Source organism: Bombina bombina, chromosome 4, assembly GCF_027579735.1.
Source record: "Bombina bombina isolate aBomBom1 chromosome 4, aBomBom1.pri, whole genome shotgun sequence".
Lineage (NCBI taxonomy): Eukaryota > Metazoa > Chordata > Amphibia > Anura > Bombinatoridae > Bombina > Bombina bombina.
Genome location: NC_069502.1, coordinates 641,909,935 through 641,936,028, shown reverse-complemented (window position 1 = coordinate 641,936,028; position 26,094 = coordinate 641,909,935). Strand labels below are relative to the sequence as shown.

General features: G+C 38.2%; 1 protein-coding gene across 2 annotated transcripts in view; it reads left to right on the top strand.

Annotated features, from left to right (window-relative positions):
* The window catches only part of LOC128656660 (uncharacterized), a 110,895-nt gene that overhangs the window by 34,617 nt on the left and 50,184 nt on the right, over positions 1 to 26,094 (top strand). For both annotated transcript variants that reach the window (XM_053710683.1, XM_053710684.1), the window contains 3 exons: positions 2,104 to 2,237; positions 8,634 to 8,770; positions 10,729 to 10,889. In XM_053710683.1, coding sequence (XP_053566658.1) covers positions 2,104 to 2,237; positions 8,634 to 8,770; positions 10,729 to 10,889 — 432 coding nt within the window. The remainder of the gene's footprint in view (positions 1 to 2,103; positions 2,238 to 8,633; positions 8,771 to 10,728; positions 10,890 to 26,094) is intronic.

Sequence of the window (26,094 nt, the reverse complement as noted above, 5' to 3'; positions counted from 1 at the left end):
GCAAGTCCACCAAATATGTTGGAGGTCTCCCATCTGTTGGCAACCTCTCCAACAGAGAGGGGAGCTGCCCGGGAACATTTTGTGTATTTTTGTAGGGACATAATGCTATCTAGTCAGCAACTTGTAGAACAGCTCAAAGAGCGTCATACAATGGATGGAAGACTTAGTGTGCTGGATAGCATCTGACCACACTTCCGTCGGCAGGTCCACTCCCCAGTCTCTCTCCCAATCCTCCATTTGTCTGGACTTAATAAGTTTAGCTGAATCTAGGAGTATTTAATAGTGGGAGGACAAAGGAGAGATGTGTTGAGAGTTTGAGGATAATCGGTTTTCCCAAGGTGTCAATGGTCTGGGAGGGGCATCAAAGAAGCCCCATGATTGCAAGATCGAGGAGAGCCTTAGAAGTTCGAACCTGAATTTAGTTGGAATGTTATGGATTTGTGCTACGGATTCAGGGGTCCTCTGGTTGTCCCCTGACAGAAAATCCGAAATTTTGAGAGAAGAGAGGGCACGACGTACCACCATCCCAGCAAGTGGGAGGCCTAGTAGTAGGCCTGACATGTATTGGAGATGGGTGCGGGGAGACCAGATTGTGGTGGCGAAGCCGCAACCAGGAGTTCCTACAATGCAATACAATTTTGTTGTGAATCTGAAAATCAGAGGCACAATGAGAGGGGATCCAAAGCAGGTCCATCAGCGTCAAGTAGGCCGGTATAGAAGCTTGCTCCAGGACTAGCCAGCGGGGAGCATTCTTCTTTGTGTTCCATTCCGAAACGTGCAATAACAGGGCGGCTTCGTAATAGACTCGAATGTTCGGGAGACCCAGACCGCTGGCCAGGATCGGGCGCTGGAGTAGGAAGGCTGCAATTCTGGGCCTCTTCCCATTCCAGATGTATCGGTTAATTACCGCCTGGAATTTGTTAAGTAACGAGATTGGGACCTTAAGTGGCAAGCAGCGAAAATAATAGGTTAATTTGGAGAGCTGCATCATTTTGACTGCAGCTATTCTCCCAAACCAAGAGATTTCGTCATATCTCCTGGAGCACAGATCTATTTGGAGCTGGGAGAGTAGAGCGTGAATTTTTTTGGCTAGAATGACACGAATGTCATGGGAAAGAAACACTCCAAGGTGTCTTAGGCCCAAAGGGGACCATTGGAAGTGGTACCTCCTTTTTGAGAAAGGCCAGCTCGGACTCCGATAAGTTTAGAGGATAGGCCTCTGTTTTACTAAGATTCAACTTATAATGGGAGATGGTACCAAACTTGTTCAATAGGTCAAAAAGTGCAGAGATTTTTTATTTTTTAATAATTATCATCTCTCTCCCCTCTTGCTCTTAACTATCTTTCTCAACTCCCTCCTCTCTTCAATCTCTTTTTTAACCCTCTCCCTTCTCTATCATGACATATCTTCTCTTTACTCTCTTCTTTCCCCTCGCTTCACTCTTTCTTTCTTTTTTTCTTCACACTCTCTTAACTCTATCTTCTCCGTTCTCACTTTTCCTCTCCTATCTCTCTCTATCTGCCCCGTTTTCCCTCTCAGAAGTAACAGTCTAAGCACTAATGTGTTTCCTATAGCCTAGACGAGGAATAATATATACTTGCCCTTTTCATGGATATATAATATCCCTTTAGATATTTTTTTTTACCACAAAGCCCAAATAATTGTTTTTATCAATGCTGCAATAGTATTGTAGATTTTTCAAATACAATGTACTAACTTTGCTACTTACAACATGCCACCAGACTTCGGATAGTGAGTGAATGTTGATTCAACAGACCGTTAAATTTTCACTCGCCCATGGCGAGTATATGTGTGTGTGTATATGTATATTGTGAGCATTTCTTAGTTTATAAAGTGATTTTCACAGATATTTTTTTTCATTAGATTCATGTCATCATTTGTATTGCAGTTTATCCTGTTAAATTGGGAAAGACTTTTTTTTTTAAAAAGAATCAAGTTATACTGAAATAATGTCTGGCTGTTTTTATTTGGATTATTCCTCTATGAATTTATTTTACAATACATTTTAAACAAGAATTTTTATATTCTGTAAGTCCTTTTGTGTACAGTGTTACAGCAATCCCTAATATAATTTGTTTCAGTTACAAGAAAGTCTGAAAAGACAGTAAAAAAGAAAAGGAAAAGAAAACTACTTTTGGAAGATGAAGATGATGACACAAGTAAAAAGAAAACAAGAGCCAATTATTTTATATCCATTCCCATTTCAAACCCTAAGGTAATATTTTATATTTTAAATTTATTTAACAAATCAGTGACTTAAAGGGACAGTAAATTCATAATTAGACATTCATGATTTTGACAGCTCATACTAGTTTAAACAACTTTCCAATCTACTTATATTGTTTCATTTACTTCCTTCTCTTGTTATCCTTTGCTTAGAGGTTTATTTAGGTAAGCTCAGGAGCAGCAAAGAACCTAGGTTCTAGCTGCTGATTGGTGGCTGCATCTATATACCGATTGTCATTGGCTCACCCATGTGTTCAGTTGGAAACCAGTAGTGCATTGCTGCATCTTCAACAAATGATGCCTTGAGAACAAAACAACTTTTCTAATAGAAGTAAACTGGAAAATTGTATGTTCTACCTAAATCACGAAAGAAAAATTTTGGGCTTCATGTCCTTTTAAAGCCAATTGATATATTTGTAAATTAATGCAATGGTGTGAGAATGTTATGCTTTGTGTACACATTACAGTTCAAATTATTTAACCCCTTAAGCCAAATGGATGTAGGTGCTACATCACACAGTATTTTGCCCAGCGTACTATGCTGGCGTAATACCTATGTTCATCACTCTGGCTCATGCAGCAGCCAGGGGAAGAAGGCATCTGCCTTCAAATGGTTAGGAAGAACCGATCATTCTTCCTTTACCATGTGAAGGAAGACCTCTGATACAGGCAATGACATTCTGTGTCAATGTCTGTTTGGGCTTGCTGTGATACCGTGCCTGGTGTGGGAGGGAAGAAGGGAGGCAGGCGGGTGGCACATAGCGGGAGAGAAGGAAAGAGAGGGTTTCTAAAGCTACAGAAAAAGTATTTTGTGAGGGGGAGGGATGGGCCACTATGCTACAGAAAATGGTTATGACAGATTATCACTGGGTCCTATAAATGATCGGCTAGAGGGGAGAGGGATCGCTGCACTACAGAAAAAGTGATACAATTACTATAAACTTGGTACTGGCAGACAGCTGGTTTAGTGCTGGTTTGCATTTGACTTTACAGTTTGATGTAAAGTGCGTCCATTGAATTTTGTGGGCTAACCAAGTAGTTAGGATTACAAATGCATATGTGTTTAGCTAACTTATAATATAATATAATAAATAACAAATTTGCTAATTTTTTATATTTTGTGTGCAGATCTATATTTAAAAAAGTTTATAAAATATTAATAAAAGGTTCCCCTTGCATAGAGTATCCACACTATATTAATCATACTGCAAATGGTGAACATATTCTATAAACTGAATGACTTCAGAGCTCATAATATGATTAATAGAAATGATCATGTTAAGATGTTATGTTTATAGAAGACCTTCTGTATTTACAAACTTTTATCTGCATAGCTTTAATGAAAATATTGATGTATCAGTTATTTATTAATTATAATTGACAATTAGAATAAGTTTGCCTTTTTAGGTAAATTAGTTCTAAGGTCAATTTGTTTCTAGTCTCTTCAAATTTGTATGCTGGATAGATACTTTGTATTCTTATTTTTTTACTTATGCTGAATTGTTGTTTTTAACAGTTTCCTAATTATTTTAACATTGTTTTATTTTAAAACTTTCTATGGACACTTTAAATAAATGAATTTTATAAAATGTCCATGTTTAGATGCTGCTCTGTCATATTGGTAAGGGATTATTAATAGGGACAGTAAAGTCAAAATTAAAGTTTAATGGTTTAGATAGAGCATGTCATCTTAGACAGCCTTTAAATTTACTTATTTTATCAAATTTGCTTTATTCTGTTGGTATCCTTTTGTTAAAGAGTATACCTAAGTAGATTCATAGGAGCGTGCACCTCTTTACAACTCTATGGCAGCAATGTATTTAGTAATTTTATATAGTCCTTGAAACACTGCTACCATAGGCCTAGATTTGGAGTTTGGCGGTAAAAGGGCTGTTAACGCTCCGCGGGTTTTTTTCTGGCCGCACCATAAATTTAACTCTGGTATCGAGAGTTCAAACAAATGCTGCGTTAGGCTCCAAAAAAGGAGCGTAGAGCATATTTACCGCAAATGCAACTCTCGATACCAGAGTTGCTTACGGACGCGGCCGGCATCAAAAACGTGCTCGTGCACGATTCCCCCATAGAAAACAATGGGGCAGTTTGAGCTGAAAAAAAACCTAACACCTGCAAAAAAGCAGCGTTCAGCTCTTAACGCAGCCCCATTGTTTCCTATGGGGAAACACTTCCTACGTCTGCACCTAACACTCTAACATGTACCCCGAGTCTAAACACCCCTAGCCTTACACTTATTAACCCCTAATCTACCGCCCCCGCTATCGCTGACCCCTGCATTACACTTTTAACCCCTAATCTGCCGCTCCGTAAACCGCCGCCACCTACGTTATCCCTATGTACCCCTAATCTGCTGCCCTAACATCGCCGACCCCTATGTTATATTTATTAACCCCTAATCTGCCCCCCACAACGTCGCCGACACCTGCCTACACTTATTAACCCCTAATCTGCCGAGCGGACCTGAGCGCTACTATAATAAAGTTATTAACCCCTAATCCGCCTCACTAACCCTATCATAAATAGTATTAACCCCTAATCTGCCCTCCCTAACATCGCCGACACCTACCTTCAATTATTAACCCCTAATCTGCCGACCGGAGCTCACCGCTATTCTAATAAATGTATTAACCCCTAAAGCTAAGTCTAACCCTAACACTAACACCCCCCTAAGTTAAATATAATTTTTATCTAACGAAATAAATTAACTCTTATTAAATAAATGATTCCTATTTAAAGCTAAATACTTACCTGTAAAATAAATCCTAATATAGCTACAATATAAATTATAATTATATTATAGCTATTTTAGGATTAATATTTATTTTACAGGCAACTTTGTAATTATTTTAACCAGGTACAATAGCTATTAAATAGTTAAGAACTATTTAATAGTTACCTAGTTAAAATAATAACAAATTTACCTGTAAAATAAATCCTAACCTAAGATATAATTAAACCTAACACTACCCTATCAATAAAATAATTAAATAAACTACCTACAATTACCTACAATTAACCTAACACTACACTATCAATAAATTAATTAAACACAATTCCTACAAATAACTACAATTAAATAAACTAGCTAAAGTACAAAAAATAAAAAAGAACTAAGTTACAGAAAATAATAAAATATTTACAAACATAAGAAAAATATTACAACAATTTTAAACTAATTACACCTACTCTAAGCCCCCTAATAAAATAACAAAGCCCCCCAAAATAAAAAATTCCCTACCCTATTCTAAAATACAAATATTACAAGCTCTTTTACCTTACCAGCCCTGAACAGGGCCCTTTGCGGGGCATGCCCCAAGAATTTCAGCTCTTTTGCCTGTAAAAAAAAACATACAATACCCCCCCCCCAACATTACAACCCACCACCCACATACCCCTAATCTAACCCAAACCCCCCTTAAATAAACCTAACAATACCCCCCTGATGATCTTCCTACCTTGTCTTCACCATGCCAGGTTCACCGATCCGTCCTGGCTCCAAGATCTTCATCCAACCCAAGCGGGGGCTAGACATCCACTGAAGAAGTCCAGAAGAGGGTCCAAAGTCTTCCTCCTATCCGGCAAGAAGAGGACATCCGGACCGGCAAACATCTTCTCCAAGCGGCATCTTCTATCTTCTTCCATCCGATGACGACCGGCTCCATCTTGAAGACCTCCAGCGCGGATCCATCCTCTTCTTCCGACGACTAGACGACGAATGACGGTTCCTTTAAGGGACGTCATCCAAGATGGCGTCCCTCGAATTCCGATTGGCTGATAGGATTCTATCAGCCAATCGGAATTAAGGTAGGAATTTTCTGATTGGCTGATGGAATCAGCCAATCAGAATATAGTTCAATCCGATTGGCTGATCCAATCAGCCAATCAGATTGAGCTCGCATTCTATTGGCTGTTCCGATCAGCCAATAGAATGCGAGCTCAATCTGATTGGCTGATTGGATCAGCCAATCGGATTGAACTATATTCTGATTGGCTGATTCCATCAGCCAATCAGAAAATTCCTACCTTAATTCCGATTGGCTGATAGAATCCTATCAGCCAATCGGAATTCGAGGGACGCCATCTTGGATGACGTCCCTTAAAGGAACCGTCATTCGTCGTCTAGTCGTCGGAAGAAGAGGATGGATCCGCGCTGGAGGTCTTCAAGATGGAGCCGGTCGTCATCGGATGGAAGAAGATAGAAGATGCCGCTTGGAGAAGATGTTTGCCGGTCCGGATGTCCTCTTCTTGCCGGATAGGAGGAAGACTTTGGACCCTCTTCTGGACTTCTTCAGTGGATGTCTAGCCCCCGCTTGGGTTGGATGAAGATCTTGGAGCCAGGACGGATCGGTGAACCTGGCATGGTGAAGACAAGGTAGGAAGATCATCAGGGGGGTAGTGTTAGGTTTATTTAAGGGGGGTTTGGGTTAGATTAGGGGTATGTGGGTGGTGGGTTGTAATGTTGGGGGGGGGGTATTGTATGTTTTTTTTTACAGGCAAAAGAGCTGAAATTCTTGGGGCATGCCCCGCAAAGGGCCCTGTTCAGGGCTGGTAAGGTAAAAGAGCTTGTAATATTTGTATTTTAGAATAGGGTAGGGAATTTTTTATTTTGGGGGGCTTTGTTATTTTATTAGGGGGCTTAGAGTAGGTGTAATTAGTTTAAAATTGTTGTAATATTTTTCTTATGTTTGTAAATATTTTATTATTTTCTGTAACTTAGTTCTTTTTTATTTTTTGTACTTTAGCTAGTTTATTTAATTGTAGTTATTTGTAGGAATTGTGTTTAATTAATTTATTGATAGTGTAGTGTTAGGTTAATTGTAGGTAATTGTAGGTAGTTTATTTAATTATTTTATTGATAGGGTAGTGTTAGGTTTAATTATATCTTAGGTTAGGATTTATTTTACAGGTAAATTTGTTATTATTTTAACTAGGTAACTATTAAATAGTTCTTAACTATTTAATAGCTATTGTACCTGGTTAAAATAATTACAAAGTTGCCTGTAAAATAAATATTAATCCTAAAATAGCTATAATATAATTATAATTTATATTGTAGCTATATTAGGATGTATTTTACAGGTAAGTATTTAGCTTTAAATAGGAATTATTTATTTAATAAGAGTTAATTTATTTCGTTAGATAAAAATTATATTTAAGTTAGGGGGGTGTTAGTGTTAGGGTTAGACTTAGCTTTAGGGGTTAATCCATTTATTAGAATAGCGGTGAGCTCCGGTCGGCAGATTAGGGGTTAATAATTGAAGGTAGGTGTCGGCGATGTTAGGGAGGGCAGATTAGGGGTTAATACTATTTATGATAGGGTTAGTGAGGCGGATTAGGGGTTAATAACTTTATTATAGTAGCGCTCAGGTCCGCTCGGCAGATTAGGGGTTAATAAGTGTAGGTAGGTGTCGGCGACGTTGAGGGGGGCAGATTAGGGGTTAATAAATATAACATAGGGGTCGGCGATGTTAGGGGTAGCAGATTAGGGGTACATAGGGATAACGTAGGTGGCGGCGATTTGCGGTCGGAAGATTAGGGGTTAATTATTTTAAGTAGCTTGCGGCGACGTTGTGGGGGGCAAGTTAGGGGTTAATAGATATAATACAGGGGTCGGCGGTGTTAGGGGCAGCAGATTAGGGGTACATAAGTATAACGTAGGTGGCGGTCGGCAGATTAGGGGTTAAAAATTTTAATCGAGTGGCGGCGATGTGGGGGGACCTCGGTTTAGGGGTACATAGGTAGTTTATGGGTGTTAGTGTACTTTAGGGTACAGTAGTTAAGAGCTTTATAAACCGGCGTTAGCCAGAAAGCTCTTAACTCCTGCTATTTTCAGGCGGCTGGAATCTTGTCGTTAGAGCTCTAACGCTCACTGCAGAAACGACTCTAAATACCGGCGTTAGGAAGATCCCATTGAAAAGATAGGCTACGCAAATGGCGTAGGGGGATCTGCGGTATGGAAAAGTCGCGGCTGTAAAGTGAGCGTTAGACCCTTTAATCACTGACTCCAAATACCAGCGGGCGGCCAAAACCAGCGTTAGGAGCCTCTAACGCTGGTTTTGACGGCTACCGCCGAACTCTAAATCTAGGCCATAGACTGCTAAAGTTACGTGCATGCTTCTAAGCTCATATCAGCTTACCTAGGTTTACTCTTTAACAAATTATACAAAGAGAACCAAACAAATTTGTTTAAAATGGTATACTCCTATCTAAATCATGGTAGTTTAATTTGGACTTTACTGTCCCTTTAAATAATTACTGCTAATAATGCTAAATATGACAATTGAGTGGCGATAATTCTAACTGAATGCTCTATTTTATATTTGTTTCTTGTATGAAATAAGTGCTTATATTTCCTGTTCCTTATTAACAGATTCTTCAGGACATTCAGACTTTTCAGAATGCTGTTTTAGAGAAAGATGAAAGACTTTCCAAGGTTATGATTCCAAAGGGCTCATTCCATATTACACTTTTTGTGATGCATTTAGCTACAGAAGAGGAGACTAACTTGTAAGTACCTATACATACATTTAAAGATCATTAAAGTCAAAATGTAAGGGCCATTATAGCTATAACAGCCCTTTTAAACTTAAACTTTCATGATTCGGTCAGAGCATGCAATTTTAAACAACTTTCCAATTTAATTCTGTTATCAAATATGCTATGTTCTCTTATTATTCTATTTGAAAAGCATACCTTGGTATGCTCAGGAACAGCAATGCACTACTGGATCTAGCTTGTAATTGGTGGCTACACATATACGCCTCTTGCTATTGGCTCATTCAATGTGTTCAGCTAACTCCCAGTAGTGCATTGCTGCTCCTAGGCTTACTGTTTAAAAAATATACCAAGAGGGCTAAGCAAATTTGAAAAGAGAAGTAAATTTTAACATTTTTTAAAATTGCATGGTCTATCTAAACCATGATTTGAATTTTAACTTTACTGTTCCTTTAAAGAATTTATAACTCACTCATATACCATTTCTATTCTCTACCAAAAATGACTACAACAAAAGCCTGTTTAAAAAAGATCCAAGGTCACAGGTTCAAATCCCGGCAGGGCCGACTCAGCCCTTCATCCTTCCGAGGTCGATAAAATGAGTACCATTAAATTGGGTAATAATAACAACTATTACTATTCAGCTGCCGATTTGGTGAATTCCGAGAGCGAGCGCTGAAAAAGCCCTTTGAGTCCCACTGGGAGAAAGGCGCTATATAAATACTAGTTATTATTATTATTATTATTATTATTATTATTATATGTTTGTGTGTGTGTAGTTCATTTTATTGTATGTCACATTAAGGCACTTTCCTCTGTTTTGTATCTTTTCTACTTTCAGTATATTATTTTCTCCATGTGTTTGATGGGTCTCAATATAAATGTTAAATTGTGCATATTAAAACACTTTGCAAACTTATCATTATTTATTTTGCTTGTTTTTTCCGTAAAATACCTTGCTTTTATATGAAAATATGTTTGTCCCATTCTTCATAGTGTGGCCAAAAAGCACATTCTTTTACCTTGGTTTTCATTAAAATGCTGCAAAGTCCTTAAAGGGACATTAAACACTAAATAAATGTCAGATAGAGTGATGCATTCAAAGAAAAGATAAGTCTGAGAATAACAAGTAGATGTATTTTTTAAAGTTTAATTAGCTGTTTCAATATTGACAAAATAAGTGCAAAGTTTTAGTGTCTATAAAACAATGAAAGCTGCCATATTGTAACTTAGGTTACCTTCTCTGCTGTGAACAATTAATTAGGGCTAGTTATAAATAGGTCACTAGAGTGTGCAGCCAATGAATGTGGGGTATATAACAGTGTTCTGCACTTCATTTTCTAACAGGAACTGAAAAGCTCACAATTTCAGAATTAAATTACAGGAAAAGGGGACAAAATAAATAATGAAAATATATTGCAGAGATTTGTTTTCTATACAATTTATCATTTTATATTACCATCTCATAGTCTTTAGTGTCCCTTTAAACCAGCTAGTACTAAAAAGTAATTGCTTAGAGAAGTATTTCTCACCATGGTCTTCAAGTATCCCAAGCAGGCCAGGTTTTCATTATAGCTGAACTAGAGCACATGTGAAATAATCAGCTGATCAGTAACCATGGTTACTAACCTGCTCTCACCCATCAGCTGATTTTTTCATCTTTACACTGGTTCAGCTATAATGAAAACCTGGCCTATTGGGGGTATTTGAGGATCGCCGTTAAGAAACACTGGCTTAGAGCAGCCGAGAAACTAATTTACAATTGGCCATAACTGACCATAGTTAAAGGAGATAAGATAAACATACTAACCAGAGTTTTCAAGTAGTTTTGCAAATCTTAATTGACAGTTTTAAAATATTTAAAATACATATTTTATTTTTAGGACATTTTGCAGTTTAATATTTCCTGACACAAACTAAATGTATTTACTAATATTTTGTTTTCAAATTTACAAAAATTTTTTCAACAGGGCCATCTCAGCACTTTTAGATTGTAAAGAGCCAGTTGGAGAAATCCTACAGGAAAAAACATTGATATTCGGTTTTGACGGAGTGTCTGATTTTAAAAACCAGGTGGTGTATGGGAAGATAATAGAGAATGACTCTGTTTCTACTCTTAAAGAAATGACTGGTTAGTACCACACCGTACTGTCCGATGAATGTTGTTTCATCCATGATGTAATTCACATTTTCAGTTTTTTTTATTAGTGTATCAATTCCCAGTATAATCACTGTTTAGTTTGAAAGCCATTTGAAAATTTTATTTTTAATTGCTGTGCTGCTTTATTATAATACAGTATATTTTTATGCGCAGCACAAGCCGAACAGGTTTAACCACAGTCAGTATAGTTTTTCTGTTCTAAGACTTCCTGCCTTTGTTTTGAACATTAAATCTAGTATCAAATATGCCTACCATTTAATTAGTGACCAGACAATTTTTCAATTTTCTTACCGTTGGGGACCAGGGCTATTTTTACATTTCTGCAGTGTTTGTGTTTAGCTGTAATTTCCCTCTTACTCATTTACTGTACCCAGACATATTATATACCGTTTTTCTCGCCATTAAATGGACTTTATAAAGATATTCACCTGACACATCCGACCCCCTGATCTCTCTGTCTGCCAGTACTAAAATAAAAGGCATTTTTTTATATTTATTCTGCAGTGTTGGATCCCCCTCCTTAGCCCCTAACCTCCCTGCCGCCCACTAACAGCTCTCTAATCCTCCTCCCTCTACCTATATGCCGCCATCTTGGGTACTGCCAGCTGTCTGCCAGTACCCAGTTTGTTCAAAATGTAGCTTTTGTAATATAAATACCCCATTTTTCTGTAGTGTAGCTGCCCACCCTCAATACCCTACCCCCTCCCAGATCCCTTTCCCAACACTGATTAGGCCTTATTTCCCCTCTCCCTTTCCCTCCTTCCCAGAGACTGTCAGTATATAATTTAATAGCGCGCACTACTGTACACTCTGGCACAGAATCCGGAACTCCCTCCAGCGATGGACCACCCACCCGCCTCCTTGCTATTGCTCCCACCCACCATGATCAGCACCATCGCTGGCCGATGCAGAGAGGGCCACAGAGTGGCTCTCTCTGGATCGGTGGGTAAAAAAGGGTAGTGCAGTGATGCCTCAATATCGATGCATCACTGCAATCCCTTGAAACCCCAGAGGACATGTCAGGCACGTCCCTGGTCCTTAACTGTATTTTTTTGTAGCGCGTTCCTGGCATTTCCTTAGTCGTTAAGGGGTTAATTTAATTTAATAAATTCCTTTCTAAAAAATAAAAAAACAAAAACACTATTTTATGTGTTTTTACCATGTATCTAGTAGATAACAGTCAGCCAGATTACGAGTTTTGCGTTATGAGTGAAAAAGCATCATTATGCTTCATAACGATGCTTTTTCCCTACCGCCGCTATTGCAAGTCTTGTCAGAATAGGTATACTGCACACTTTTTTGGTCAGTACCGCACTTTTAAAAAAGTCCTTTCAATGGGACTTCCATAGCGCCGGTATTACGAGTTTTGCTGTGAGGTCAAAAAGTGAGTGGTACAGCCTATAATGACAAGATCCGTACCGCCATCTAAAGTCAGTAGTTATGAGTTTTACGCTACCCCCCCTAACTTAAATATAATTAAAATAAATCTAAATAAAACCTACTATTATTACCTAAATAATTCATATTTAAAACTAAATACCTGTAAAATAAACCCTAAGCTAGCTACAATATAACTAATAGTTAAATTGTATCTATCTTAGGTTTTATTTTTATTTCACAGGTAAATTTGTATTTATTTTAACTAGGTAGACTAGTTAGTAAATAGTTATTAACTATTTACTAGCTACCTAGTTAAAATAAATACACATTTACCTGTAAAATAAAACCTAACCTGAGTTACACTAACACCTAACATTACAATAAAATTAAATTCATTAAATTAACAAAATACAATTATCTAAATTACAAAAAAAAAAGAAATGATCAAAAATCAAAACAAATTACTCCTAATCTAATAGCCCTATCAAAATAAAAAAGCCCACCAAAATAAAAAAAAATAAAAAACTTGCCTACACTAAACTGCCAATGGTCCTTAAAAGCGCCTTTTGCGGGGCATTGCCCCAAAGAAATCAGCTCTTTTACCTGTAAAAAAAGTACAAACAACAACCCCCCAACAGTAAAACCCACCACCCACACAACCAAACCCCCCAAATAAAAACCTAAATCTAAATAAACCTTAGCTAACCATTGCCCTGAAAAGGGCATTTTGATGGGCATTGCCCTTAAAAGGTCATTTAGCTCTTTTACATTGTCCAAAACCCTAATCTAAAAATAAAACCCACTTAATAAACCCTTAAAAAAACCTAACACTAACCCCCTGACGATCCACTTACAGTTTTTGAAGACCAGACATCCATCCTCATCCAGACGGCAGAAGTCCTCATCGAAGCCGGCAGAAGTCTTCATCCATCCGGCGCGGAGCGGGTCCATCTTCAAGACATCTGGCGCGGAGCATCCTCTTCTTACGATGGTTGCTGAAGAATGAAGTTTCCCTTTAAATGACGTCATCCAAGATGGCGTCCCTTACATTCCGATTGGCTGATAGAATTCTATCAGCCAATAGGAATTAAGGGGGAAAAAACTATTGGCTGTTGCAATCAGCCAATAGGATTGAGCTTGCATTCTATTGACTTATTAGCATAGCCAATAGAATGCAAACTCAATTCTATTGGCTGATAGCATTTTTCCCCCCTTAATTCCTATTGGAATGTAAGGGACGCCATCTTGGATGACGTAATTTAAAGGGAAACTTCATTCTTCAGCAACTATCTTATGAAGAGGATGCTCCGTGCCGGATGTCTTGAAGATGGACCCGCTCCATACCAGATGGATAAAGATAGAAGATGCCGTCTGGCTGAAGACTTCTGCCCGCTTGGATGAAGACTTCTACCCGCTTGAAGACTTCTGCCGGCTTCGATGAGGACTTCTGCCGCCTGGATGAGGATGGATGTCCGGTATTCAAAAACTGTAAGTGGATCGTCGGGGGTTAGTGTTAGATTTTTTTAAGGGTTTATTGGGTGGGTTTTATTTTTAGATTAGGGTTTTGGGCAATGTAAAAGAGCTAAATGCCCTTTTAAGGGCAATGCCCATCCAAATGCCCTTAAATTCAGATTGAACTGATGGCACCACTCATTCAGTGTGATATTGGGTCTGTTACCGTTCTTTAATAGGGTTGATGGCCCAAAAAATGCACAATTATGTGTGGTTAAGGTGCTATGTATCCAAACAGATGCGTTACATACTGGTTAGTTTAAGAAACTAACCACAAAGTGATACTAAATAAGCACTCAAAAAGGACCCCTAAATAATGGAGTTTAGGAAAAGAATCATATCAATTAAAACATAAATCTTTATTAGAATAAGTTAAAATCAGGGTGAATTAAAACTAAAATGCTAGCACAAATTCCCAGTTGTAAGACTGAATATCTAAGACTGAGACCTAATATAATAAAGAGTATACTGTTCAGTAGCAGTTTGGTAGGACATAGGCTGAGATTAATAATCCCTCAATATCCGGCTATGATCAAGAGGTTCAGAGATGTAATGATAAATTATCTCTAAAATAACAGATTCAATACACTATTATTGTTACACTATTATTTGTACAGATTCAACACCCTATTAATAATTGGCATAGAGCCAAATATTTCATAAATGATTCAAGTGTTATCCAAATAGTGTGTGATACATTAACGGTGAAATAGATTATAGCTGCAATGATTTAACAAATAGCCTCATAAAAATAATGTCAGTGTTAAACACATAGGTAAAGCAGTATGAGCGGAGCAGCTATGTTAGTTAATATAAATAAGTTGTTCACCTCTAGTGGTGAATCTGATATCCTAATTGTAGTATATAGTTAGCTGTGGTAGAAAACTAATAAGTAATGACGCATTCATATGCCTATAGATGGTATATAAAACTATTGTTACACTATTATTTGTACAGATTCAACACCCTATTAATAATTGGCATAGAGCCAAATATTTCATAATTGATTCAGGTGTTATCCAAATAGCGTGTGATACATTAATGGTAAAATAGATTATAGCTGCAATGATTTAACAAATAGCCTCATAAAAATAATGTCAGTGTTAAACACATAGGTAAAGCAGTATGAGCGGAGCAGCTATGTTAGTAAATTTTAATAAGTTTTTCACCTCTAGTGGTGAATCTGATATCCTAATTGTAGTATATAGTTAGCTGTGGTAAGAAACTAATAAGTAATGAAGCATTCCTATGCCTATAGATATGGTATATTGTAATCTCATGTAAAGGAATAGTTCATCTCTTCTTAAATAGTGATTATATTTTATTATTTTTAATGAGAGTTAGTTCAAATTGTTACCATACTATCACTCATCCCTATATTGGGGATTATATATAATATAATTAGATGTAACTTATCCTATACAGATAATTTCCATAAAAAATCTCTTAATTGTGCATTTGTTATAAATTAAAGTGAATGTAAATTTTCTCTACTTTGAACGTTTATCTTATTTGCTTTTTGGTGTACAATTCAAACCGCCACTTTTTTTTTTTTTTTAAATGTAAAATAAATATTATACTTTTATTACCAATTTGGTCCGTTTTATGGACCAGCTCCTCCCATCCACAACTTCCTGATTTTGTTCCATGTTACATATACAGCGGTCCCACCCGCTGTTTACGTAGAGGAAATGCGTGCTCCCGGCTATCGGCACATCTGCGCATGCGTTACACGCCAATGTAATTGTATAGTAACATAGTATTCAATGAATGAAAACATTCATTGAATACTATCGTTGAAGACAGTACAGCAGCGATCGAGCCAGCCCCTGTATGATCGCTACATACCTTGCGATCCAAAATTGGGGAATAAATTACTGAGACCCAAAATCGTTGAAGAGCGCATGCGCAAAATGTGAACGCGTGTCTGAGATCAGTATTAGAACAGCGCTCTAATGCAAGCACATTACGGACGCATGACGTAGAGAAAAAGTTTTGGTCCCCTTGTGGTGGATTCACTGATTGGTTGACAAGATCGAGCCTACTATGTCAATCAATCATCAAAGATGGCGGGCGGAGGATTAAAAGTACGATCACAGCTATCTAAATACAAAATACTCGGTAAATACAAATTTATTACAAAAATCATCAATTAAAGTATACCTATTTTCAAATACATTTTAATGCTGTGTTTAGCAGCCAGAATGACTTTACATTCACTTTAATGCTGGTATTACTGTGTATACTTTGCATAAATTATGTTTCTCAAGAGATATAATATAAGGCAACAGGGATAGTAATTTTGGTGCTTAGTGTTAACTTTCCAACTTTGCTATATCTGGGTTTTTCCAAACTTAGACCCGGATTTATTTACCCAATTAAAAGTAGCACAACAGGTACAGCAGTATAAAATTATTATATTGAAAGAGCTAAAGATAAGCCCAATAATAACTTCTATATTGTTTGTATTTAAATACTGTTTGCCCTAAGTGCTTGCAAACTACATTAAACAGCCAATGCCTGCTTTAAATTAGTGTCCTTGCAGCAATATTCAAATGAGGATCACTGCTAGATTTTGCATATTGCGCTGCTTAGTCTCATTTACTTGTAGCATATAATACTGTATTAGCTGCTTAATGCAGTTTTAAGTAAGTATTGAGTTATAATATTCACAGAGTTGCCACAAGGAATTTAAATCTTAGAGCTAACAGCGCTCTCTGGTTAATAACATAATGCTGTCGCTACTAAGTGTCCGTTGTATGGGGCACAAAATGGTTTGTTAACTGTTTCACTGCAGTCTTTAATAAATATTAAGATATAGTTATAATTGTGCCACCATATGGTCTCTGAAACTTAGAACGAGCTATGAATTATCACTAAATGTGCTAGCAAGTATAGACTAGTTAAAACACACAACGAGCCCCCATCAGCTCCCCCTCCTCCCTTGACATGTTTCGCCGGGTTTTCCGGCTTTATCAAAGAATTCTATCAGCCAATGTATTGGAATGTAAGGGACGCCATCTTGGATGACGTAATTTAAAGGGAAACTTCATTCTTCAGCAACCATCGTAAGAAGAGGATGCTCCGTGCCGGATGTCTTGAAGATGGACCCGCTCCATACCAGATGGATAAAGATAGAAGATGCCGTCTGGCTGAAGACTTCTGCCCGCTTGGATGAAGACTTCTACCCGCTTGAAGACTTCTGCCGGCTTCAATGAGGACTTCTGCCGCCTGGATGAGGATGGATGTCCGGTATTCAAAAACTGTAAGTGTATCGTCTGGGGTTAGTGTTAGATTTTTTAAGGGTTTATTGGGTGGGTTTTATTTTTAGATAAAGAAGAGGATGCTCCGTGCCGGATGTCTTGAAGATGGACCCGCTCCATACCAGATGGATAAAGATAGAAGATGCCGTTTTTAGTGTAGGCTAGGTTTTTATTTTTTTTTATTTTGGGGGGCTTTTTTATTTTGATAGGGCTATTAGATTAGGAGTAATTCATTTTTATTTTTGATAATTTCTTTTTTTATTTTGTGTAATTTAGTGTTTATTTTTTTTTGTAATTTAGATAATTGTATTTTGTTAATTTAATTTATTTCATTTTTTTGTAATGTTAAGTGTTAGTGTAACCCAGGTTAGGTTTTATTTTACAGGTAAATTTGTATTTATTTTAACTAGGTAGCTAGTAAATAGTTAATAACTATTTACTAACTAGTCTACCTAGTTAAAATAAATACAAACTTAGCTGTTTTACAAACGCTAGGATTGACTATTGAAACAAATAAAGGGCACTTTCATTCATGAAGTATAAGATACTTCATGTAGAAAGTTCCTTTATTTGTTTCAATTGATCAACGTTTTTAGCTGCTACAGCAGCCCACGGCTAAAAACTTTTTTGGATAAGAGGTGACGTTTTCACCTCTTAGCCAATAGCCGTGAGGTAAATCCGGCTTGGCGCCCATGGGAGCCTGTCAAGGTTATCTATGGACCAGATAAAGAGAGTGGCCTTCTTTAACTGCGTAAAGGATATATCCTCCCTGGGAGTGATTGATCTAGAGGAACAGGGTCTAGGATTCTATTAAAATCTTTTTGTAGTTCCCAAAAAGGAGGGCACTTTCCGTCTCATTCTGGACCTAAAGTGTCTCAATCAATTTCTCTAAGAGTTCTGTCCTTCAAAATGGAGACCATCTGTTCCATTCTTCCTTCGATACTAGAGGGTCAGTTCATGATGCGTATCTTCATGTTCCCATTCACAGGGATCATTACCAGTATCTGAGATTTGCCTTTCTGGATAAACATTTCCAGTTTGTTGCCCTTCCGTTTGGCCTTGCTACAGCTCCCAGAATTTTCACAAAGGTTCTGGGGGCTCTTCTGGCAGTGGTCAGGTCCCAGGGCATTGCTGTGGTGCCTTACTTAGACGATATCTTGGTTCAAGCGCCATCTTTTCATCTAGCAAAATCTCATACAGGGATGTTGTTGTCTATTCTACGTTTCCATGGGGGGAAAGTGAATCTGGGAAAGAGTTTGTTTGTACCAAATACAAGGGTGTGTTTCCTAGGAACAATTTTAGATTCCTTGTCCATGAAGATTTTTCTGACGGACGTCAGAAAATCCAAACTTCATGCTTCTTGCCTTTCTCTCCAGTCTGCTATTCGTCCATCTGTGGCTCAATGCATGGAGGTGATTGGTCTGATGGTTGCCTCCATGGACATAATTCCTTTTGCTCTGTTCCATCTGAGACCTTTGCAACTGTGCATGCTCAGTCAATGGAACAGGGATCACTCAGATCTCTCACAGAGGATAAATCTGGAGAGTCTCTCGTGGTTGATTTCTCAGGACCATTGGTCTTGGGGCACATGCTTTCTGAGACCTTCCTGGGTGATTGTGACCATGGACGCCAGCCTGTTGGGCTGGGGAGCAGTTTGGGGTTCCTTAAAAGCACAGGGCCTGTGGACTCCGGTATGAGTTGTCTCTTCCAGTAAATATCTTGGAGTTGAGAACAATTTTCAATGCTTTGATAGTTTAGCCTCAACTAGCTTTGGTCTGGTTTATCAGATTCCAGTTGGACAACATCACTTCGGTGGCTTATATCAACCACCAGGGGGGAACTCAGAGTTCCTTGGCAATGGAGGAGGTGACTCGCATTCTCCAGTGGGCGGAGTCTCACGATTGCCATCTCTCTGCCATCCACATTCCAGGGGTGTACAACTGGGAGGCAGATTTTCTGAGCAGGCAAACTTTTCATCCCGGAGAGTGGGCTCTCCACCCAGAGGTTTTCACAATGATAACTCTCAGGTGGGGGATTCCGGAATTGGATCTGATGGCGTCTCGTCAAAATGCCAAACTTCCAAGGTACGGTTCAAGGTCAAGAGATCCTTAAGCCGTTCTGGTAGATGCTTTGGCGGTTCCTTGGAACTTCAATCTAGCATACCTGTTTCCACCGTTTTCTCTACTTCCACGAGTACTTGTTCGCATCAAGTAGGAGAGAGCTCTGGTGATTCTAATAGCTCCTGCATGGCCTCGCAGGATCTGGTTCGTGGATCTGGTGACAATGTCATCTCTTCCTCCTTGGAGGTTATCTTTGAGGAAGGACCTTCTTTAGGGTCCCTTCCTTCATCCAAGTCTGGTTTCTCTGAAGCTGACTGCTTGGAGATTGAACATCTAGTTTTGGCTAGACATGGCTTCTCTGAGAAAGTCATAGATACTATGCTTCAGGCTCATAAACCTGTTACTTGCAGAATTTTCCATAGGGTATGGTGTAAATACTTTAATTGGTGTGATTCAAAGGATTTTTCTTGGAACAAAGTAAAGTTCCTTGAATTTTGGCTTTTCTTCAGGAGGGCCTGGAGAAAGGTTTACCAGCCAGTACTCTGAAGGATCAGATTTCTGCACTATCTATTCTTTTGCATAAACATCTGGAAGTTCTGCCAGATGTTCAGTCTTTTGTTCAGGCCTTGGTCAGAATCAGGCCTGTGTTTAAATGTGTTGCTCCTCCTTGGAGCCTTAACCTAGTTCTTAAAGTTTTGCAGCAGGCTCTGTTTGAGCCAATGCGTTCTGTTGACATTAAATTACTTTCTTGGAAGGTTTTGTTTCTCATTGCTATTTCTTCTGCTCACAGAGTTTTCGAACTTTCGACTCTGCAGTGTAGTAATTTTAGTGTTTTTTTTTTAATGTTAGGTTTTAGTGTAAGGCAGGTTAGGTTTTATTTCACAGGTAAGTTTGCATTTTTTTTAACTAGGTAGTTAATAAATAGTTAATAACTATTTACTTACTAGTCTACCTAGTTAAAATAAATACAAACTTACCTGTGAAATAAAAATAAAACCTAAGCTAGCTACAATGTAACTATTAGTTATATTGTAGCTATCTTAGGTTTTATTTTACAGGTAAGTATTTAGTTTTAAATAGTTATTATTTAGTTAATAATTGTAACTGTAATTTAGCTGTATTTAAATTATGTTAAAGTTAGGGGGTGTTAGGCTTAGGGTTACATTAGGGTTAGGTTTAGGGGTTAATATATTTATTTAGTGGCATTGATGTGGGAGGCCAGAGGTTTAGGGGTTAATAGTATTATGTATGGGGCGGCAATGTTAGGGGCAGCAGATTAGGGGTTAATAACTGTATGTAGGTGGCGGCGATGTTAGGGGCAGCAGATTAGGGGTTAATTGTATTATATAGGGATGGCGATGTTAGGGGCAGCAGATTAGGGGCTAATAACTGTATGTAGGTGGCGGCGATGTTAGGGACAGTTGATTAGGGGTTAATAACTGTATGTAGGTGGTGGCGATGTTAGGGGCAGTTGATTAGGGGTTAATAACTGTATGTAGGTGGCGGCGATGTTAGGGGCAGCAGATTAGGGGTTAATAACTGTATGTCGGTGGCGGCGATGTTAGGGGCAGCAAATTAGGGGTGTTTAGACATGGGGTTTATGTTATGGTGTTAGGTTTTTACATTAAAGTTATTTTCCCCGTAGACATCAGTGGGGCTGCGTTACGGAGCTTTTCATTCCACGATCGTAGGTGTTAGACTTTTTTTTGGCCAGCTGTCCCCATTGATGTCTATGGGGGAATTGTGCACAAGCACGTAACAGCAGCGCTTGTTTTTGGTGCGGTATGGAGCTCAACACCACCATATCGCCCGCACAAGCCTGCTTTTTTTAAACTCGTAATACCAGCGCTTTAGGGGTTTGAAATAACGCCACTTTGTGGCGGTCGTTAAAAACCCTATAGCGCTCAAAACTCGTAATCTAGCTGTTTATCAGGTAAGCAATTTTGTTTTTCACACTATGCTTTACACATACACCATTTCCCCTTCAAAGTTGTATTTAATCGGATAACCCTTTATTTGAATGGTGACATTCCCCACTTAAAGGGACAGTCTAGTCAAAATTGAACTTCATTATTCAGATAGGGCATGCAATTTTAAACAACTTTTCAATTTACTTTTATCGTCAAATTTGTTTTGTTTTTGTGGTATTGTTGAAAGCTAAAAATAGGTAGGCTCATATGCTATTGTCTAAACCCTTGAAGTCCGCTTTTTATATCACTGCATTTTGTCAGTTTTCCACAGCTATACAGCGCTAGTTCATGTGTTCCATATAGATACTATTGGGCTCAATCCTGTGGAGTTATTTATGAGTCAGCAGTGATTGGCTAAAAGGCAAGTTTGTTAAAAGAACTGAAATAAGGAGGCAGTCTGCAGAGGCTTAGATAAAAGGTAATTACAGAGGCAAAAAGTATATTAATATAACCATGTTGGTTATGCAAAACTGGGGAATGGGTAATATCTCTTTTTAAATTCTGGAGTAGACTGTCTCTTTAAGGTAGAGAACAAGTAAACTTCAAAGAATGATCTGTAAAACAGAACAATAAACTGCACAAGTGCACAGGCGATCTAAGTGCAGTTTATTGTAAAAAGTTAAAAAATGTACACTTACAAGTATACCCTCAAACATTTATGAGGTATGTAACAGCGATGATTAAAAGTTGTCTGCAATCAACGATCCACTTATAACCATATATCCCTTGTTTCCCTTTATGTCAAGATGTGTTCACTTAAAGGGATACTAAACCCAATTTTTTTCTTTCATGATTCAGATAGAGCATGAGATTTAAGCACCTTTCTAATTTACTCCTATTATCAATTTTTCTTTGTTCTCATGCTATCTTGATTTGAAAATCAGTACTGTAAGCTTTTGTGCTGGACCATTTTTTGTTCAGCACCTGGGTAGCACTTGCTGATTTGTGGCTAAATGTAGCAAACCAATCAGCAAGCTCTACCAAGGTGCTGAACTAAAAATGGGCCGGCTCCTAACCTTTTATTACTGCTTTTTCAAATCAAGGTAACATGAGAATAAAGAAAAATTGATAATAGGAGTAAATTAAAAAGTTGCTTAAAATTGCATGCTGTATCTGAATCATGAAAGAAAAAAATGTGGGGTTAGTATCCCTTTAAGTTTGTTTAGGGTATTGACAGCGTACTGTCTCTGTGTTAGTCCCTCAACACTAAAGGCACCTCGGGCAGACAGGGTAATGAGTTCCACGAATACAGACAATAAACAGAGGTGGTACAGGCTACAGGTAGCGGTTACTCTGTCATAAAGAAGCCGGCTTTGTTTATGGTTATCTTCTTGGTAGCTATTACTTTTCCAAGACTTTTAGGACTGCAAGGGCTTTCATGAAAATAACTATATTTAGTATTTAAGCAATATTATGCAATATATCTCTCTCTTTTTCTTGTCTTTGTTTCCTTCCAATTTTGTACTACCTTGTATTTGTCTCGCAGGTGAGTATTAGCTAGGTTGAGTCAAGATAACTAAAATTAAATTCAAAACACAGCAATTTCTGTGTCTGATGAGTATTATCTCGATCTGTGGTTTCCAAAAGTGGGTCATACTGTCCCCTGGGGGGCGTGGGATTACTGAGTGGGGCACTAATAGGCATAAGAGGTGGAAGTGTGGCACTGGGATTATTAGTAAGAAAGGAGAGGAAGAGGATGCAGTCACTTGTACTGTAGGTTTGCACTCTTAGTTTTGTCAGCGCTTTACATTAGCAGGGATTATTAACATTAACTGCACGTCTGTGTTATAGCAGAAAACACATCGAAGGCCTGTTGTGCTCATCTGTGTAGGTTTGTTCACATTCAACCATCTAAGGTTTTTAATAGACTTGTGCAGCACTGAATTATTCGCTTTGGACAAATCATTCAGAACGAATATTCGGAAAAATTATTTTTTCAGAATATTCATGTGCTGCACTGTTTGGTATTTGAAATACTGAATATTAATTAACATTTACATTCATATACGTTAAAACGAATGTAAATGTTACTTTGTGGTAGGTGACACAGTGTCACCTGTAGGTCTTAAATACTTACCTATAGAGTGATAGGGGGCCCGCTCTAATCTGACCCTTCTTCATAGAGTCCAGGGCAATGCTAATAGGAGGATAAGTGGGGTGGGATCTTTGAGCCCCCGCTAAAGGAGAAGGTCCTTTAACGCAGGCTCTAGGATCCACCTGATTAGCACGGCTTCCCACATCGCTATAGGTTAATATTTAACCTTGTTAAACCTAATTTTAAGGATAATAAAAATATAATAATGAATTTTGTTGGTATATATTCTTTATTCTTTAAATTAGTCACTGCATTCATTCGGATATTAATTTAATTAAAAAAGTGAATATCCATATATTTGTCACAAATGCGTATATTTGTGACCAATCAAATGCTCATCTCTAGTTTTTAAGTCTTCTGTCCTCAGAAATAATCTAGCGGTGCACTACATAACACTTTGGGGCGCGATCCGATAAAGATCGTAGTTTGCGGCGCAAGCGAGGGAACCCCCGTCGCCCGCAGTTTCAGCTCGCAACTCGAGCTATCCTATATACGGCGCCGTCAGAGGCTAAAGTGCAATAAGTCTGACAAACCAGCGATGTCCAGAAATCTGCGTAAGTACAAATTTCTGGAGTCGCCAGTGACTTACGGCACTTTAGAAACTGCCAGCGCCTACAAAACCTGACTAAAGTTTCTAAAATCACCCGTACTTTCTAACACTCCTCCCAAACATAGCCCGACACGTCTAACCCTCTATCCGCTATCCCCCCTCACTATCCTAACAATAAAAAATGTATTAACCCCTAAACCGCCGCTCCCGGACCCCGCCGCCAGCTATATTAAATCTATAACCCCCTAATGTGAGCCCCTACCCCGCCGCCATCTTTCTTACCTACCCCTTAATGTGAGCCCCTACCCCGCCGCCATCTATCTTACCTACCCCCTAAAGTGAGCCCCCTACCCCGCCGCCATCTATCTTACCTACCCCCTAAAGTGAGCCCCCTACCCCGCCGCCATCTATCTTACCTACCCCCTAAAGTGAGCCCCCTACCCCGCCGCCATCTATCTTACCTACCCCCTAAAGTGAGCCCCTACCCCACCGCCATCTATCTTACCTACCCCCTAAAGTGAGCCCCTACCCTGCTGCCATCTATTTTAAAAATATTAACCCCTAATTTAATCCCCCTACACCGCCGCCAGCTATATTAACTATATTAACCCTAATTATATTAGGGTTAATATAGTTAATATAGTTATTATATTATATATATTAACTATATTAACCCTAATTATATTAGGGTTAATATAGTTAATATCGTTATTATATTATATATATATTAAGTATAATAACCCTATCTAACTCTAACATCCCTAACTAAATTCTTATTAAAATAAATCTAATTAATATTAATATTATTAATTAAAATATTCCTATTTAAATCTAAATACTTACCTATAAAATAAACCCTAAGATAGCTACAATATAATTAATAATTACATTGTAGCTATTTTAGGGTTTATATTTATTTTACAGGTAACTTGGTATTTAATTTAACTAGGTACAATAACTACTAAATAGTTAATAACTATTTAATAGCTACCTAGTTAAAATAATTACCAATTTACCTGTAAAATAAATCCTAACTTAAGTTACAAATACACCTACACTATTACTAAATTAAATAAACTACAAATATCTAAACTAAAATACAATAAAATAATCTAAACTAAATTACAAAAACAAACAAACACTAAATTACAAAAAATAAAAAAAGATTACAAGATTTTTAAGCTAATTACACCTATTCTAAGCCCCCTAATAAAATAATAAAGCCCCCCAAAATAAAAAAAATTCCCTACCCTATTCTAAATTAAAAAAGTTCAAAGCTCTGCGGGGCATGCCCCAAAGAATTCTGCTCTTTTGCCTGTAAAAGAAAAACACAATACCAACCCCCAACATTACAACCCACCACCCACATACCCCTATTCTAAACCCACCCAAACCCCCCTTAAAAAAACCTAACACTACCCCCCTGAAGATCTCCCTACCTTGTCTTCACCCAGCCAGGCCGAATTCTTCATCCGATCCGGGCGATGTCCAATCAAGCGGCAGTGAAGTCTTCTTCCATCCTGGCGATGTCTTCAATCAAGCGGCAGTGAAGTCTTCTTCCATCCGGCGATGTCTTCAATCAGGCGGCAGTGAAGTCTTCTTCCATCCGGCGATGTCTTCAAGCAAAGCGGCATCTTCAATCTTCTTTCTTCGCTCCTCCGCCGCGGAGCATCCATCCGGCACGACGACTTCCCGACGAATGAGGTACCTTTAAATGACGTCATCCAAGATGGCGTATGTCGAATTCCGATTGGCTGATAGGATTCTATCAGCCAATCGGAATTAAGGTAAAAAAATCTGATTGGCTGATTGAAATCAGCCAATCAGATTCAAGTTCAGTCCGATTGGCTGATTGGTTCAATCCGATTGGCTGATCGAGCGACGGCAGAAATATACGAGCGTAACTTATAGGTTATGCCGTATATTTGATACCAAACCAGCGCAAATTTCAGCATCTCCGGCTTTTGCGGGCGACGCTGCATATCGGATCGGGCCCTAGGTCAGTAGAATCATTTTTCTATAAAGTTGATTTTTTAGTGCAGTAGTACAACTATGCTCCAAGCAAAGAAATCATCTCCAACTATGGCGATTTAAGACCCCTGCTAAGGGAAATGAAACCAGAGCTTGGGAAATTGGTTTCACTTCATCAAGCCTATCCATTGGATTAACAGTTTTTGAACAGTTAAATTATTACTAAATGGGATTTATAAGACTCTTGCACAGTGGCTATCAACTTTAAAAAGCTGGTATCAGAAGATAAAGATAATACAGTTTTAATAACATTTAAACATTTTCTTTCAAAATTTTAATATGTTTACTTGTTACTCCTTTAGAATGCATTTTAC